Raw genomic sequence first — 19575 nt, 5'->3', positions numbered from 1 at the left:
AACCCAGACCTCTCCACTTTGTCTACAAGAATAACATGAGAAACTTTGTCAAATGACTTACTGAAATCTAGGTAAACTTTATCTACAGCATTCCTCTGATCTACCAGGCTCACAACCCTGTCAAAAAAGGAAATGAAATTAGTTTGGCACAGCCTGCTCTTGATAAAGTCTGTTGTCTCTTGGTGATCACTATTTCCCTTTCTACGTCCGTATGCCTTTAATAATATGTTCCAAGATTTTGCCAATAATCAAAGTCAAATGTTGGCCACTCTGCCAAGGGACAAAAAAATCTCAAGAATGAATTATACCCTTTATCATTTGAAAGTATATCTCTTCAACAACAACAACAACAACAAAATTACAAAATCATTAAGGGAGAATATAAAAATGTATAAGTGGCATTAGCTAGTTTTGTTCAAATTTTCTCATCTAGAACCTTATCTGTGGGTAAGTATGGTTATACTTCTTTGGGAAGTATAGTGATAGATGCCAGTCTTTATTAGGAACAGCCTTGTGCAAAACATCTGCTAAGAAAAATTATATTCACTGGGCCCAGACAAAGAGATGGAGAAGCTTGAGAGAGAAGAAATGACTGCTAGCACAAAGTCCTAGGGAAAGAATATTTAACACACGAGATAACAGACTCCCAAAAGATGTTGTCAGGGTACAACATTGAAATGAATCTAATTAGGTGAAATTTAATATGGATAAATTAAAGTTGTCAAGGGCTCAAAAATTTAATTCCACCATTATGAGGTGGGTTTGGCTAATAGCAGTTGGTCAGAAAAAAAGGAGAATGTTTTTAGTGGACTTTAGAGTCAACAGTATAATGTGAAAGCTGCATCAACTAATTGCTAATCTTAGGCAGTGTTAAGGGAGACCTAGCTTTCAGAAATAAGGAGATAATTGGAGCAATGAGTTCAATTCTGGACACAATAATTTAGGAAAGACATTGATTAGTTAGTTGGAGGACAGCCAGCATAATGAAGGGTATTGAGTCTATGCCAGTTTCCTCTGGAAAAAACTGCATTTGGTGTAATGGATTCTAGGAGCAGTACATGACTGCCATCTTCAAGATTTTGACCGGCCGTCATGAGATTTGTTTTGTTTTCAGAGGACAGATCTAAGTTCTGGGTGGTAGCTGCAAACAGTCACGTTTAAACTTGTAAGGAAATGCTTCCTAGTAGTTAGAATAGTCCAGAAATGCAGTTTTTATGCCTGAGAGACAGTGAATCCGAACATCCTTCCCTGAAGATCTTCAGCAGAGTCTACATGGCCACTGGTGAGTTATATTGTAGTGAGAATCCTTTTTCTGATATGGGTTGTGTGCCCTCAGTTTTCTTTTCTGTAAAGTGAAGCAGCTTTATTATTTGTTCCCTGAAGGTGTTTTTTTGATCTGAATCTATGATCTTGTAAGACCAAGTCCTCTGGTATAAATTTGGAAAATTCTTTGGGGCAAGAAGAATAAGGAGAAAAGATTAAAATAACTCTGTGGTCAATGAAAGTAGAAGTTAATTAAATAGGAATCAGTCTTAGGAATGGGAGGATTTCCAAGAAGCAGCAGGATACAATTAACATTGTCAAATTGCCGTAGAAGCCAGTGAAAGATTAGTAGCCCTGGAATGGAGGTGGAGAAACTGGAGAGTAGGGGGTTCCTGGAAATAAGGACTCTTTGGTCAGGAGGAGAAGGTCATGATGGAGCAAGTGTTTCTATGATGGTAGGTTGTGACAAATTAAAGCGACAAACTATGGGATGGAGGCATAGAGTACACATTCAGCCAAAGCTACTAGTAGTCGTAATAGTTGGTAATTTAGGAATGGGTCAAAATAATTGAGGTTATGAAGAGTGAAGAAGAGAAGAGAAAGGATGGTGAGATTGAATAGCTAAAGTTCAGGCTCTAGTTCCTAGAGTTCTCAAGAACATGTGGGATGATGAGGTCTGAGTTATGGCTATGTTGATGTATGTCTCAAGTATCATGGGAAGAAAAACATTAGAGTTGAAGAGATGTCTCAGTACAATGGAAAGATTTTAGAAGCCCAGGAAGTAGGGTCAAATCCTACTTTTAGCATTTGTTCCTTATTGATTTGTGGACTTAGTTTCTATTTCTCATCCATTAAATAAAGGGATTGGATAAGATGGCTATCAAGGTCCCTTCCAGCTACAAATCATGATTCTCCTATAAGATCAAAGAGCTTATTCAAATTGTGGAGAACCATAGCAGAAGATGGGTTGAATCAGACCAGAATAATAATTTTGTAAAACTTTGTGGTTATTCAGTTGAGACCCACCCTTTGTGCCCCCATTTGGGGTTTTTTTGGGCGAAGATACTGGAGTGATCTGTCATTTTTTTCTCTAGCTTGTTTGATAGATAAGGAAACCGAGACCAACAAGGTGACATACCCAAGACCACACAGATATAAAGTGTCTGAGGCTGGATTTGAATTCAGGTCTTCCTGACTCTAGGTTTGGTACTCCTTCCAATGTGTCACCTCCCTGACACATTTTTTAAACATGTTATAGAGGAAGACCATGCTCCCATTATTAAACTCATTTCACACACTGGGAAAACAATCTATCACTTAATAAAAGACAGCAATGAGAATGGGAAGATGGCAGGATAAACTGGCAAAAATGATCTCCAAAGAGAAGTCACAAGGGAAAGTGGTCTGAAAGTGGTAGTAAAGAGCAATATGTATTTAATAAAATGGTTGCCAAAGATTTAAAGTCAGAGAGGGGAGGGGGAGTAGTTTTTCTGGGACTCAGTGATTTGGAGAGAGTGGAAGGAGAACTGGACTGGAACAGGGCAGAAATGACCAGTGTAGGATACTCTGCCCAGAACAAAATGAAAAAGCTACTTCAGGTTTTGGCGACAGAATCTGTTTGCTCAGTAGGTCTCTGAGGTCTCCCCTGGCTACAGTTCCAGGAAAACATAGACTTCTGACTTTTCCCTTTCTATCTCCAACTGACAGTTATCTGCAGCTTGAACTTCCTGTCTGCATTACATTTGTTTATTGAAAAACTAGTTTGGTCACATAGTATGACTTACATTTTTGGATGTGTTTATTAGTTAGGTTAAACAGTTTTTTTCTGTTCCTACTTTTTTTTTTAATTTTTTATTATAAAGCACAGCTTTCTAACTGGAATGTCATAGGAAATAACAGGTGATTTGAAAACAACAATTACCAATTAAGATTTTTTAAGTTTTTAACATTTAGGTACAGCTAGGCGGCACAGTGGATACAGCACCAGCTCTGAAGTCTGTAGGACCTAAGTTCAAATCTGATCTCAGACACTTAAAACTTCCTAATTGTATGATCCTGGGCAAGTCACTTAACCCCAATTGCCTCAGCCAAAAAAACCCCAAAAAAACCAAACAAAAAAAAAAAAAACCCTAATTAATGAATTGATTGATTAAAATTTAGGGAAAAACCAAACTAATTCAGGTTATTTTCTTCAGAGTTAAAGCATTCTCAGTTTGTCTCTGGGTGTCTTTGTCACTGTTGATGGGATAGGTCATAGCAAAGAATCTACCTTCCAGTGCTGTATTAACAAGTAGGCTCCAAATCCACATCGTGCACAGCTCAAATTAAACCTTGCCTCAGATCAGGGATACCATGTTTTGCTTAGTCCTATCTTAATAGTTCTCTACCCACTGGTTCCTTTTCCTCCTGATTTTCATAAAGACATTAAATGATAATGAAGGAGCTTGATACGGCATGATATACTACTGGGAGAGAGCAGACCTATATTATAATTTTTATCTCTTCCACTAATTCACATTCTCTCTCCAGTTTCCCTATCTGTACAGTTGAAAAGCTTGACTCAATGATATTAGGATTCTTCCAGCTCTATAACTATAACTGTGAGGATGGTCTGGGTAGCCTGAGCAACATTTACATGGGAAGGAAAAAATAAAATACCACATAAGATCAAAGCTGTGTCTTGTCTCCTTCTACTTCCCCAATTTGTGGCTTTTCTTTCCTATTTAGCTGTGACTCTTTGAAAATAGAGACTGCATAGAAATACTGAAGGTTTCTTTGGGTCAGTGGGTTAGTGAATGTCTTGACTGCCCTTAACCCCAGCAACTCTTGAGAAGGTCATCATTATCTGGAGAGCAGGGGTCAAATGCTTGACTGTCCTTGGCTACGACGGATGGCTTACAGAGCCAATGCTGATAAAATGGCTGCCAAAGATGCAAAGTCTGGGAGGGGAGGGAGAATAGAATGGGAGAGAAGGAGGACACTGGTTCCCAGGACTAACAGCAATCAGGAGAGGCCAGCTGTCAGAATCCAAAATGTTAAGAATTTGTATTTGCTGTTCTGAGAGAGAAGTTATGTTCTCTACTCCCAAAACATACCCTCCTCCTATCTAAATTCCTGTCTGACAGATAGCTCCTAGATATAAACTGAGACATATATATATATGTGTGTGTGTGTGTGTGTGTGTGTGTGTATTAAAAATATATATACATATACATGTGTGTCTATATATATTAATACATGGTAAATACAGAGATTTGTTTTTCTTGACTCTTTTACTTGCTACACAGGTTTTGTTTGGAGAGAAAATTTTTGCTTAAAAAATTATCTTTACATGTAATTTGAAAAAATACTATTAAGTGAGAGGAAATTTAAAATAAATAAATTTTCAAAGAAAAGAAAAAGTAAAACAAAATTAATTTTTAAAAAGAAGCAATCCAGATAATGAGGGAGAGAATAATCAGAGTGGGTAAATCTATTTTCCCCATCCCTATCTCCATCCCTCATTTTGCATTCTCAGGGAGCACACCCTCTATGATTTGTGGTGTTTTATGATTCCACGTGCAGAGCTTGCAGGACAGCGAACGAGCACATGTGTAACTAGGGTGTCTCTTCCTCCAAAATGTGCTGGTGTCAGGGAAGCAGCCCAGTAGAGAGGTTTCCGGATGTTTTTAAAGGTCCCTCATGGAGCTGCAAGCCAGGGGAGTGTTTGCAAGCGCCCTACTGCTGAGTCGGCAACCACAGAAAAGCCTGGCCAGGAGCTGAGCTAAAAGGAAGTAAGAGCTTTTCCAGCTGGGCCCTGAGGTGGCAGAGGGAGAGGGAGAAGGAGAGAGAAGAGGAAAGGAGAAAGGGAGGAAAGCAGGGAGAAAGGAGGGGACCAGAAGACTTAAGTTCTAGAGCAGAGGTTTCAAATAGTCTACTTCCAGACCCACACATGGCTGAACTAGATGGAAATGTAATTGGGAATTGTTCAACAAAATAAAAATACAATAAAGCATAGATGTTACTATGTTAATTGCCATTGTCATCATGTGACTGTAGAGAGCTTTATGTGATGGCGCAGGAGGCTAGAGAGATGGGATGCTACAATCAGGGACCATCAGGTCTAATCCTCCCATTTTACGTAGAAGAAAGTGGCTGGTTCAAGGTCACACAGCTAGTTGAGTGTGTGATGCAGGATTTGAACTCGGTTCTTCCTGTTTAGAACCCAAGCACTCTTACTCTTACACCATGGGGATAGAGCTGAGAGCAGCTTATTCAATATGATCTCATTTCTTACCAAGAAGGAACTTCCTTAGCATCCACATTTCCTCCTTATCCTACCCCACAATATTTGGTCTCACAACTTTTTCATCTGTTGTTTAATATTCCAGTGGTAAAGGGTCAATGATTTCAACTTAATTCATTTTAACAAACATTAGTCACATCATAAGCAGTGGATAGAGAGCCAGGCTTGGAGTCAGAAAGATTCTCTTTCTGGAGTTCAAATGCAGCCTTAGATACTTACTGGTTATGTGATCCTGGGCAGGTCACTTAATTCTGTTTACTTCAGTTTGCTCATCTGTAAAATGAGCTGGAGAAGGAAACAGTAAACTATTTCAATATCTTTGTCAAAAAAAAAACAAAGGAAGCCATATAGGGTGGGACAACAAAACTGTATGTAAAGATCCCTGACAGCTGCCAGAAAACCATGTTAACATTATCTATCTTTCTCTGTATTTTGTGAAACAATTCCCTATTACATTTTAATCTGATTTAATAAGACTTGTTTGAAATATCTGGTCTAGAGAAATATCTGGAGTTAAGTGACTTGTCAGCGTAGATCAGAGACGGGACTTGAGGCCAGCTTCTTTCCACTATACTATGTTTCCTCTAACACAAAAAATAATATTTCCATTTTCTCACCTAAGTGAGGAGGCTGGACCAGTCAATTAGTCAGTGACAATAACTTTTTAAGGGCACTTTTAATCTATGTTTCTAACTCTGTAGAGTCCTAAATATGTGAGTGGCTCAGATAAAATACCATGCAAGACCTCAGGGAGGAAAGGCCCATTCCAAATGAAAGGATGCTGTTCTAAACCGAGTTCTATCAACCTCAGCCTGCTGAATCTGCACAATTCTGTGGGCAATTGGGCAGCTCCCAGAAGCCCCAGAGCCACGAGTTTGCATGCAGATTATATTCCTAGATAATTACATCCTTTGCTAAAGTAAACCAATAATTAGAGTAATAGAACTATAGAATTTCAGAACTAAAAGGGACCTTAGAGATTATCCCTCCTTTTAAAAAATGAGTAAACTGAGGCTTTAGAGAGGTCCAGCAACTTACTTGTTCAAGATGGCAGAAATAAGGAGTGGTAATGTTTGGCTCAGAACCCAGAGCTCCTGAAACCTTTTTAAACAAAAATAATGATTTTCCTGTTCAAGAAGAGTGGAATGGCAAGAAAAAATTTGGCATTTAAAAATTTAAAGAGTGCCAGTCTAGATGCTTAGTCTCAGGTCTAATTCATTCTTTCAGTAAACATTTATTAAATGCCACTGGTTGATAATGATACAATATCAAAATGACACAAAGGCACAATATTTACATATTTATATTTCTCTTCCAACAACTGCATACAATCTAGGGCCCAATAAGTCATAAATAGAAGTTACTGTAATACATAGTATTTTATGGTTAGCACATCAGATTTAAAAAGTAAAGTTCTTCTTCAATTTTTGTTGGGGGTTTTTTTTAATGGTATTTTATTTTTCCAAATACATACAAAGATAGTTTCAACATTCACTTTTCCAAATTCTTGTGCTCCAGATTTTTCTCCCTTTTTTTTCCCTTCTCTCCCCTCTCCAAGACAGCAAGCAATCTGATATAGGTTAAATAGGTAAATATGCTGAACAAAAACAACAAAAATCAGATCAAAAAGGAAAAAAAAACACAAGAAAGGGAGAAAAAAGCAAACAACAACCAATAAAAAGGAGAAATGACTATGTTTTGATCCATATTCAGTCTTCCTAATTCTCTCTCTGGATATGTGAATGGTATTTTTCCATCCAAAGTCTATTGTCATCCTTTGTTTTCAAAGCGCACCAATGACGTCACAGGTGATGATTTGTGCATAAATGGGATTTAAATCCAAGGCAGCTAAAGCAGGTGCTGTGAAACACTCAAAACTTGATCAGACATCTCAGATGCCCTGGTCACTGTATCCCAATCCATCCCCAAATTTCTTGACTTTTGTCTTGCCACTGGACTCCACTAGACTCTGGAAAACAGAGTGAGGCTGGCGAATTCGTACAATTGTGCATTACCTAAATCCAAAAAAAAAAAAAAAAAAGTATGTGGTAAATGAAAGAGAAAAATCATTTGTGAGGAGGCTTCTTGAGGTTGAGCATTATTTCATTTTTATTCTTATATTTTCAGTATCCAGTACATTGTATAATGCATAAATAGGTGTTTAATAAATGCTTGTTGAAGAAATAGCAAGTCATATATAATAGAATCATAGAGATGACTTTTTCTTGTTCTGCTTTGTATATGGAAATGATCATTTTACATGTTAAGAAAAAGAAATTAAAATTTGAAAAACAAATGACTGTTAAATGCATGAAAAAAGGAATTAGAGAAGATTTCTTTAAGCAATCTTTTGTTTTCAAAGATTCAAAGATTTCAAAGATCAATTATGTTTGATAGCAAACAACAGAAACAAAAGGTTGGCAGCAAAGGAGAACTAATAATAATTAATAGCTAGCATTGATGTAGTACTTTAATTGCAAATATTTTCTCATTTTCCCCTCACAAAAACCCTGGGGGATAAGTGCTCTTATTATCTTTGGCTTTACAAGTGAGGCAGGCATGCTGATGCAATCACTTAACTAGTGAGCATCTGAGGCAGGATTTGAACTCAGATCTTGTTGACTTCTCCATCCAATGGGCCACCTCAAAATGAAGGAGAAAGATAGGAAATATAGCTAGATGGGGTAAAGTGTGAAGGAAAGAGTGGCATTTGTTTATTAGTATATAATTATGGAAATCTAAATATAGTAGGACAGTGGATAGAGTCTTGGTTCTGGAGTCAGAAAAATTCATCTTCCTGAGTTCAAATTCTGCCTTGGACCCTTACTGGTTATATGATCCTGGGCAAGTCACTTAACCCTGTTTGTCTCGGTTCTTCATCTCTCTCTCTCTTTTTTTTTTTTTAAATTTATTTATTTATTATTTTTTAAAATAACTTTTTATTGACAGAACCCATGCCAGAGTAATTTTTTACAGCATTATCCCTTGCACTCACTTCTGTTCTGATTTTTCCCCTCCCTCCCTCCCTCCACCCCCTCTCCCAGATGGCAAGTAGTCCTATACATGTTGAATAGGTTACAGTATATCCTAGATACAATATATGTGTGCAGAACCGAATAGTTCTCTTGTTGCACAGGGAGAATTGGATTCAGAAGGTAGAAATAACCTGGGAAGAAAAACAAAAATGCAAGCAGTTTATATTCATTTCCTAGTGTTCTTTCTTTGGGTGTAGCTACTTCTGTCCATCCTTGATCAATTGAAACTGAATTAGCTCTCTTTATCGAAGAAATCCACTTCCATCAGAATACATCCTTATACAGTATCGTTGTTGAGATATATAATGATCTTCTGGTTCTGCTCATTTCACTTAGCATCAGTTCATTTAAGTCTCTCCAGTCCTCTCTGTATTCATCCTGCTGATCATGTCTTACAGAACAACAATATCCCATAACGTTCATATACCACAATTTACTCAACCATTCTCCAATTTATGGGCATCCATTCATTTTCCAGTTTCTAGCCACTTGGCACATACAGGTCCCTTTCCCTTCTTTAGTATCTCTTTGGGATATAAGCCCAGTAGAAACACTGCTGGATCAAAGGGTATGCACAGTTTGACAACTTTTTGAGCATAGTTCCAAATTGCTCTCCAGAATGGCTGGATGTATTCATAATTCCACCAACAATGTATCAGTGTCCCTGTTTTCCTACATCCCCTCCAACATTCCACATTATCTTTCCCTGTCATTCTAGCCAATCTGACAGGTGTGTAGTGGTATCTCAGATTCTGTAGTCTTTTTGCTAATATCTTATTTAAGATTTTAGCATCAATATTCATTAGGGAGATAGGTCTATAATTTTCTTTCTCTGTTTTCAACCTACCTGATTTAGGTATCAGTACCATGTCTGTGTCATAAAAGGAATTTGATAGGACTCTTTCATTCCCTATTTTTTCAAATAGTTTATAAAGCATTGGGGCTAATTGTTCTTTGAATGTTTGGTAGAATTCACATGTAAATCCATCTGTTCCTGGGGATTTTTTTTTTTTAGGGAATTGATTAATAGCTTGTTCTATTTCTTTTTCTGAACTGGGACTATTTAAGCAATTTACTTCCTCCTCTGATAATCTGGGAAGCCTATATTTTTGGAGGTAGTCATCCATTTCGCTTAGGTTATCAAATTTATTGGCATAAAGTTGGGCAAAGTAACCCCTTATTATTTCTTTAATTTCCTCTTCATTGGTGGAAAGTTCTTTTTCATTTTTAAGACTACTAATTTGATTTCCCTCTCTCCTTTTTCTAATCAGATTTACCAAAGGTTTATCAATTTTATTGTTTTTTGTTTCATAAAACCAAGTATTAATAAATAATATTAGTTCAATAATTTTTTTACTTTCTATATTATTAATTTCTCCTTTTAATTTTAGAATTTCAAGTTTAGTAATTGATTGGGGGGGTTTAATTTGGTCTTTTTTTAGCTTTTTAAGTTGCAGGCTCAATTCATTGATCTTTTTTCTTTATTTTATTCAAGTAAGCCTCTAAGGATATAAAATTTCCCCTTATTACTGCTTTGGCTGCATCCCATAAATTTTGGTATGATGTCTCACCGTTGTCATTATCTTGAGTGACATTATTGTGTCTGTAATTTGCTGTTTTACCCAATCATTCTTTAAGATGAGATTATTTAGTTTCTAATTACTTTTTGGTCTATTTACACCTAACTTTTTGTTGAATGTAGTTTTTATTGCATTGTGATCTGAAAAGAAAGCATTTACTATTTCTGCCTTCCTGCATTTAATTTTGAGGTCTTTATGTTCTAATATATGGTCAATTTTTGTGTGGGTTCCATGAACTGCTGAGAAGAAAGTATACTCCTTTCTGTCACCTTTCAGTTTTCTCCAGAGATCTATCATGCCTAATTTTTCTAATATTCTATTTACCTCTTTAATTTCTTTCTTATTTGTTTTGTGATTTGATTTATCTAAATCTGAGAGTTCAAGATTGAGATCTCCCGCTATTATAGTTTTGCTGTCTATTTCTTCTTGCAACTCTCTTAACTTCTCCGTTAGGAAGTTAGATGCTATACCACTTGGTGCATATATATTTAATACTGATGTTGCTTCATTGTCTATAGTACCCTTTAGGGCTCTTCATCTCTCAAATGAGCTGGAGAAGTAAATATCAAACCATTCCAGATCTGGTACTAGCCACTGGGTCACCTACCAGCCCTCAAAGAGCTTATACTGGCCATTCTTAAGGATCCCTCTGAGTTGCATGTTGAATCAGAAAACCACATGTTGACATTATCTGTCTTCTATTATATTTTTATCTATTTTATTAAATATTTATCAATTATGTTTTAATTTGATTCCAATACCACTTGAGTGTGTCTCTACCCCTATTCATTTTTGATACCTCTTCAGTAGAGTTATTGAGAAATAAGGAACAGCGATTATGAAGAATATGGCAGAATATAAGATGATTTGTATGAAAGTGAAGTGAGCAGAACCACAAAAATTATTTTTACAATAAAAATAACATAATAATGAAAAACAGCTTTGAAAATAATAATCAATACAGTGATCAACCATCCTACTAAAGAACCAATGATAAAATGTGCTATCTGACAAAGATGATAAACTTAAGATTCAGAATAGTGTGATGACCGCGTATTTAAAATCAGCCAGAGTCAGGCATTCAGGTTAGGGGAAAATCTTCAATCTTTATTCTTTGTAGAGGTGAAGAGGGATCGAAGGTGAAGGGGGTCATGATAGCAATGTAAGTAGCTGCGACAAGAAGCCAGCCAGCAATCCCTCTCCACCTCTCTTCCTGCCCCGCTGCCTTCACCCACCAAAATTGTCCTTTCCTATACAACACATCAGGACTTGCACAAAGAGTGGATGGGGGTCATTCTTTCTTCAAGCATATATATTAATAGAGTATGGTCCAATTACTATTCAGCCTCACGTGCTTGGGACCTCAGTGCATCAACTCCAGCTTCAGGCCATTACAGAATAGACTAAAATTTTGGGATGTGGCCACATTGGGGGATAGAAACAATGAGAATGAGAAAAAATAAATGTTTGCTCATTGAAAATAAATTAAAACAAAATTTTAGAAAGTGTACATATGGAAAAATGATGAATACAGTTGAATTTTAGTGAACACTAAGGAACAGTAACTGAAGAGTTTAGAAAAACATTAGAGGACTTGAAATGATACAAAGTGAAGAAAACAGCAGTGAGAGAATATATGCAATGACTACAGTAATATAAATGAAAGTATATCTCAATTATCACCCTTCATCTACTCTGAATATATTTTGTGTATTCTATTCTTAGTCTTGTATATTCTACCCTCCATGCATTCTCTGATCCAGTTACATTGGCCTGTCTCCTGTTCCTCACATTCAAAACTCTATCCACCAGCTAGGTGGCACAATGGATAGAACACCAGCCTTGAAGTCAGGAGGACCTGAATTCAAATGTGAATCTCCAATATGAATCATCTGCCATTTTTGGAATGCTCTTGCTCTTCAGCTTCTACTTCTGGCTTCTCTGACTTCTTCAAAACTGTTCAGATTCCCTCAACTTCCAATGACCTTCCCAGTCCACTCTGCTCCTGTGTCTTTTTCTCTGGGATTAGCTTTTACTTATTGCATATATCTTGTGTGTACATGGATATCTGCCTGTTATCTTCCCAGTTACAATGTAAATTCAGATGCAGGAATTATTTGCACAGTGCCTAGCATACAGTAAATGCTTAATAAATGCTTGATAACTGACTAAGTGGATTTAGATGGAGTTTTCCTCATGAGAATGTAAGTACCTTGAGAGCAGGGATAATTTTTACCTTTCTTTATAGCCTCATCACATAGCAAGGTGACTGGCATACAGTAAGCACTTAATAAAAAGTAAATAAATAAGAATAGGTGCGCCATGTTGGAGTTTCAGTCTTCTCATTGAAGTGAATGGGGTAGTCATTTGCTCAAAGGTATCAAAACTAAGAGGTTCATTGTAAGAAAGAAAAAGAAAAAGTTTACTATAGAGGCTCTGTAGGGAGTGCATAAAGAGTTAAAAAATGTTAACTAACAAGAATTTGGTAGAGGTTTTAGCCTACAAATTTGTGGTGCATTTAATAAGATCCCCATTGTGGTTTTATCTACTGATACTCAGAACTCCTAGTACAGGAACAGAATTTAGAATTCATCATAGCTTAAGAATGGTGGAAGGTCGGGGCATAACCCTGGAAGGGATTCTTAGGGTAGTAGGTAGTATAAATCATTCAAGTAGACAGCCATGGGTCAAGGGTGGGTATGGAGACAAACTAGATTTGAATATTCAAAATGAGACAATAGGAATAGCAACCCCATGCCAACTGGGTATCTGCCCACCAAGCAGGCTCTCATTTATTTAATCTGCAAAACCTCTCTGCCAATCAGGAAATTTTCTGATTGCAGGCCTAGTTTAGTGAGCCCCATTCAATATAATGTAATCATTTAGACAACTTCTTTCTATCTGACCAAGGGAAAAAGAAGAGAGAAAAATCACAAACCTGGAAAATACAGAGAGAAGACTCAATAGTGATAAAATGAGAAATTAAAATGCATTTGGAGTCTTAAGACAACTTGAATTTCAGTTTTGTAGTCTCTCCTGGTACCTGCAAGGGAACTTAACTTTGCTTGAATGATTGACTGTAAGGGAATAGGGAGAGGACATGAAGAAAATGTCTTGATGATTTTTGGCAGCTCCTTTCCAGCTCTTAAACCTGTGATGAGTTCAATTGAACAAACATTCTTTGGAGTATGAGCCTTAGAGAGTGGGGTCCATTCTTCTCAAAGCTGGACTCTCTTGCTTTTTTCCACTCCTAAAAATGTTAATAACTTTCCTTTTACTTCCTGAATGAGGAAGAATTTCCAATTCCTCAAACTCAGTCCATTAATACTAGACAATGCACAGAGGTTCAGTATATTTTGAAAATAAAAAGCTATTATTTAAAAAAAAAAAAACACTTCATAATGTAAAATCCACAGAGTTTATGGAGAAAATAGGGTTAAGGGCACAACAGTTAAAAACTTTATCAATGATATTAGAAAAAAGATAGAAACCTAATTTTTTAAACAGTAGCACAATTTTCTACATATTAAATGGTTAAGAAAAACATAAATATTGTTGTTATTTGTCCTTCATTTTGAAGAGAATCATTGACATAAGCTATTTCTTGACTGATGCATGAATTGGATTTGATAAGAAGTTGCATAAAGTTGGTCTGACGCTTTCTTTCTGAAGGCTACAAGACTTCCAGTGATAGGACAAAAGTCAAGATCACTGGCCATGAACCAGGATAAAGTGGATGACCTTGACTACTTTGACGCCTGACCCAGCTCTAAGCACCCCACTGCATCTATTCAGCCATCTTCATGGCCAAATTATTCTCATCCACTTATTACACTGGGGAAAGTCTTCACATGCTAATCCCCAACTTCACCAACAGGTTTGAGGCCTTTCTGGTATCCTCAACCTGATTTTAGCCCATTTACTGAGATTGTTTACTAGTGTGTAACCAATGTGCAGTAGAGCTTTTTGGAGTCTTAAGTAAGATTTAAGTGAATCAGGGACATCAAAAGTTGATGAACAGTCTTGAAAAGAACTGAGCAAGCTCTGATCTTAGATGTGCTAATCAATATCTCATATACCCCACATAAACACTGCAATGTAGTGGGGGCACTCGGTCTCAGGCTGCTTGTGAGTCCCATCCTATTATCTGCCCCCACCTTCACCAACGCTCTCCTTGCTTGCATCCATGGCCATCTCCAGGTTCTTGATCTCTCTCTGGCCACTGGACCCAGATGGCTCTGGAGGGGAAAGTGAGGCAGGTGACTTTGCACAGCCCTCCCTCACTTAAATCCAATTCACTTGCGTATCACAGCATTCCCTCCCTGATGTTCCGGTCCTCTTCCAGAATAAAAGACAATAAGAACAATGTTATAGTCAAATAACTGTGGACAAGATGAGAAGCCTTGGGGTTCTCATCTCCAGGGTTGGGGGCCTTGGTAGGAGGGTGGGGAGGATAGAATCAGCCCTCCTCTACCCATACCTCCCACTGCACCACAAAATATACAATCATTTGGCACTTCACCTTGAAAGAGTCTGAAGTTTACTTATGCAAATGAATATCAGGAGGCTTGTAGCTTGTGACCTATTGTGAAAAGGTGCTATTTTCTACTTGAAGATGAAATCATGAATAAACAAACCCAAAATTAATTATTCCTGGATCAACTTGATCAATTTTCTCAGATCCTTAATAAATATAAATATATATTCCTTAATATATAAATTATGCTGGAAGTATGATAATATATATGTGTATGTGTGTGTGTGTATATGTACACTTATGAGATTGCTTTGAGTATGTAATTAGATAAAGGTCAGCTGCTTCCCGTAAAAACAAGTGACTTGGAATCATTCACGAATACATAATTCACAAAGTCAAGGGGCCCCATTCCTGCTTCAGCATTACAGAGGATTTTTTTGCTAGGATTACAGGAGATGCATACAAAGAATTTGGGGAACATGGACTATCAAAGTTATAGTCATTGCCATAAACTTTCCCCAAAGCTCCTCTTCTGCTCCCTCCCCTTCCAGAAAAAAATGGGAGAATCTTTAAGTTTTCCTGATCCTTAATTTTGAATGGGAAACCATTTGGATGTGATCTAGAACTGTGATCGGGATGTTCTTTAGCATAAATATAATTCAATAGATCCCAGATCTTATCACTATAAATATTCCGTCCATAGGTATAGTTTAAAACTCTTTATCTTAAATCTAGAGCCGGAACCAAGGCCAATTCAATCCTCCACATTTTGCAGATAGGAAATATGACCTGGGGAATTGAAAGGATATACCCCAGGTCACACAGAGACAGAATTTGACTCCAAAATCAATGATCTTTCCATTATTTCTTTTTTATCTCATAGCATTTTTCAGACTTGTTTGATTCCAACAACTCTCATCCCAAAAAAGTCCCTAATACCAGAGGGCCTTCTTAGCATCTATTTAGTTATATCGAGTGTTCTCATTCAGGTGTCACTCGGACCTCTCAAATCCATTCCAAATCTGTTAATTTTTTATTGTGGATTTTTGTGAAATCTCATTATCAGAGGCTCTGTTGCTTTGAACCAGCTCCTTTTCCAGATTCTTCTCCCAAGAATATTATTTTCCTTATCTGAGGAAAAACACAATTTGAAAAAGACTCTAAGAACTTCTTGGAAAGTTCAAGAGTCTAAGATATATAATTGTAGTCCTCGTTCCTGAATAATCCTATCATCACTTTTCAGGCAAGCATAGATCTCTACCCTTTGTCAAAGTCAGAAGAATGTAATCATGACAATTATTTAGTATTTAGTATTGAAATAAAACTGGAAGGGTGTAGGGAATTACCCATCCATCATTAACTAGATTAAAAAAAAAAAAAGGAATCTGGAACATTAGTATAAAAAGTAGCTTGATCTTTTCAACCAATTAAAAAAAATACATTTTAATTATTTTTAAATCACCCACATTTTCTAATATATTCTTTTCTTTATCCTTCCCACAGTGGAAAAGATGGTTTAGCTAAATGAACCAAATATCAAAAAAGTGATATTTTATCTAGTATTCTTGACTCTTTTGCCTTTGTACTTTTTTAAATATACAGGAGAGAACAAAAGGTCAAAAGAAAACACCAACAAACAGGACAGCTTTGAAAGTTAATTCTTAAATATATTATATACTTAAAAGAAAAGCCAGCTATACATAATAAAGAATTATAGTTTTATTTTTTACATAGGCTGTCTTCATTTTCTAAAATAAAAGGGTCAAAAGATATGGTCAAATAGTTATCAAAAGAAAAATCATTTAATTGGATTACTTGCCCTCTAGAGAAGGGGGTGGGGGAAAGGGAGGGAAAAAATATCGAACACAAGATTTTGGTGGGGTTTTTTTGTTTTGGGTTTTTTTTTTTTGCTGAGGCAATTGGGGTTAAGTGACTTGCCCAGGGTCACACAGTTATGTGTGTATGTTACAATCAGTTATGCTTGTAAATTATACAAATCATGGTTAACAAACTGATTGTGCTCAGAATATGTACCTCAAAAAAAAATCATATGAAAGAATGCCTTGCATCAATAATATTATGAAAATGCATGTAAGAACAACTCCAAGGTTTCTTGTTACATCCAGCTAATTGGCAAAAAATGACCAATTATAGAAATAGACATTGGAGAAGTTGTGAAAAGATGAACTCACTAATGAACTTGTTTCATGAAACTGTAGATTGGTCCAACCATTAAGAAAAGCAATTTGGAAACATGTGAAGTTCGTAATTAAAATATCTATGCCCTTTGAGCCAGTTAACTCACAAGTATATACTCCAAAGAGATAAATGATAAAAATAATAATAATAATAAAGACCCCTTACATAACAAATATTTCTTTTTTGAAGTAGCAAAGAACTTGAAACAAAGGATGGCCACTTTAAGGACCGAGTTGGAGGTAGCAATGGGGGAGAATTGGATTCTCCCGGGTCTATCTTAGTATCCAACATTTCTTGGGAAATGACTCTTTTGGAGATAGATGCAGAAAAAAAAATAAACTTTATGTAATTCCATCTGAGAAATAGGGATCCTCTTTGATGACATTGGTGGTCTCATTTTTAACCAGATGTTTGTGTTCATGTTCAGGCGGCAGACTTCCAAATCAATAGGGCTAACTTCAACTCCCCCTCCTCTCTTCCAGGCACCAAATCAGCTGCTGAACACAGCAATGGTGTCTATGATGTTGGGCTGCCCTCCCAATCCCCATACATGAACATGTTCCCAGTACTTCATCTCATGGAGGACCTGAGGCTGTCGCTGGAGATGCTGGAGGATCCTCAGGAAAGAGAAGTCCTTCGGGGGCAGATCCCAGAGCCCACTGCAGCTTACATAAAAGAGTGGCTTCAGGGAAATCTGGTGAGTAGCTGTGACACAACCATCCTGGGAACCATTCTGCCTTCTGGGCCATAAAATCTGTTTTGCCAAGTGTGTGACAGAACAGGCACGCCACTCAGCTAGAGAATTGCTAATTTTGCTTTGTGGGGAAAATTGGGACAAAGTATGTGAGATTTATTGAACTTTTCATTCAAATTTGACATTTCCACCTTATTTGTACTATTTTTTAATTTAAAGTTTAAATTAAATTTAAATTTAAAATTTTAAAAAATCTAGTTTCCCTCTTTCCTTAACATGTACAATTTTCTAGTATGCCTCTCAAACTCACTTACCAAGCTTTTGACTGACATCCAAGTCTTTGTTTTTCCTTTCCCTATCTGAAATGCCTATAGCAGTGGTTCTCAGACTTTGGTTTATGTTATATGTATCTATTGATCTTTACCATATTAGAAATTAACTGATAGCATTTTAAAGTATTAATAGATTTTAAATAGCAATAAGTCCATTAATATGTTATATAGTTTATTTATATATATTTAATAGAGAAATATCATTTTATTACTCATTTTTGCAAATCTCTCTAATATCTGGCTTAATTAAAAGATTCTTATAATTAGAAAGATTTTTAATCTGCTCTTCTACATTCCGTCTATTGCAACATGCAATTTTGGTTGAAACACATAAAGATAATCCAGCCTCAAAGATAAGAAGTTGGAAAAAAGAGGAATATTTTAATAGACCAGTTATGTCTTAGTGTTATCATGAAAATAGTTTTTGCCTCACTGATCCTCTGAAAGGGGTATAAGAATTGTTGGTATGAATGTCATACTCTTCATACCAAGGAAAGGAACAAATCTTCCCTTCAAGATAAAGGTTGGATGGATGGTTCCTTTGTTCATTCACTTCTGGAACTGAACTCTTTATCATACAGCATCCAGTCAAATCCAATTAGCATTTGATTCTAATCCTATTCCAATTCATTCATTTATAGACTCTTCCCCTTAACTTAAATTGACAACTCTCTATTCTCAATTTTACCCTGTGCTCTGACTTCACAAAGTGTCAACCCAGAACAATGCTATCTGGATCTAGTATATCTTCCTGGCAAACATGGATATAACATCCCAGTGCCAGAGAAAGAGCATTGTTTGGTGTCAGGAAACTTGGGTTCCCATCTTGGATCCAATACAACTCCTCTCAGTTTTTAACAGAAACTGAGTCTTGGAAAAGTTTAATGATATATCCAAAATAGCATGGATAGTAAATGGATAGCAGAATCAGCATTAGAATCCAGATCCTCTGAACCTCAAAACTATTATAATTTCCTCTCTGTCACCTTCCTGAACTCTTAATTTCCTGAAGAACCTCCTGGTAGGAACAGAATTCATTCAGATCTTCGTGAATCTTGTTTGTCTATTCTCATTGGATCATACCTCCTTTTACTAGAAAGTGGGGAGAGACAGCTTTTGTTAAAGCAGTCTTTCCAGTTAATTCTGAATGAAGAGCTCATTATTGCTAAATATTTCAGGAGAACAATGAACCTATAGTTCTCCCTGAGAAAATAAGTAATCATGTCAGCATTAAATATTTATCTCAGGTAACCACTGTTACCTGGCACTGTTACTCCTCTCCAAGGCCTCAGGGTGTGGCTAAATTTTACTCCAAACACATCCAGTCTCCCCATTATCCTAGCTAAAGGGGTCTCAGGCTTGTCTCTGAAGAGAGATGTGACTTGAGAAAGAAAAGGATTCTAGGGGCAAGATTTTTTTTTTAATGGTTGAGAAGTCTTATCAGGCACACTGGGTGCCTTACTTAATTTAAAACATCTTTGCCTCAGTATCATACTTTGTTATTGAGTCCAAAAAACCAAGTGAATATTTTCCTATAAAGAACCATGGAGAGATCTTTAATTCTGGCAAAAAAAAAAAAAAAGCAAATCTGTTTGCCAAATGGAAAAGAGAGGAGTTTTAAAAAAAAAAAAAAATGTGAGGGAAGAAAGAAAGGGCTGCTTTATGATTAATGAAATGTGACTCGAGCCTTCCTGTGCCAACCAGGAAATA

The 19575-nt window shown here is 36.5% G+C and overlaps 1 protein-coding gene across 9 annotated transcripts in view; it reads left to right on the top strand.

The window, feature by feature from the left end:
* The window catches only part of PPFIBP2 (PPFIA binding protein 2), a 208349-nt gene that overhangs the window by 44687 nt on the left and 144087 nt on the right, over positions 1 to 19575 (top strand). For all 9 annotated transcript variants that reach the window (XR_007948228.1, XR_007948227.1, XR_007948230.1 and 6 more), the window contains exon 3: positions 17322 to 17536. Coding sequence is in view for 1 of the 9 variants with exons in the window: in XM_051965339.1 (XP_051821299.1) it covers positions 17322 to 17536 (215 nt within the window). In the remaining 8 variants the exon portion in view is untranslated. The remainder of the gene's footprint in view (positions 1 to 17321; positions 17537 to 19575) is intronic.

The sequence above is a fragment of the Antechinus flavipes genome, chromosome 6 (genome assembly GCF_016432865.1).
Source record: "Antechinus flavipes isolate AdamAnt ecotype Samford, QLD, Australia chromosome 6, AdamAnt_v2, whole genome shotgun sequence".
NCBI lineage: Eukaryota > Metazoa > Chordata > Mammalia > Dasyuromorphia > Dasyuridae > Antechinus > Antechinus flavipes.
The sequence above is the reverse complement of the archived record's forward strand: the minus strand, read 5'-3'. Positions and strand labels throughout refer to the sequence as shown.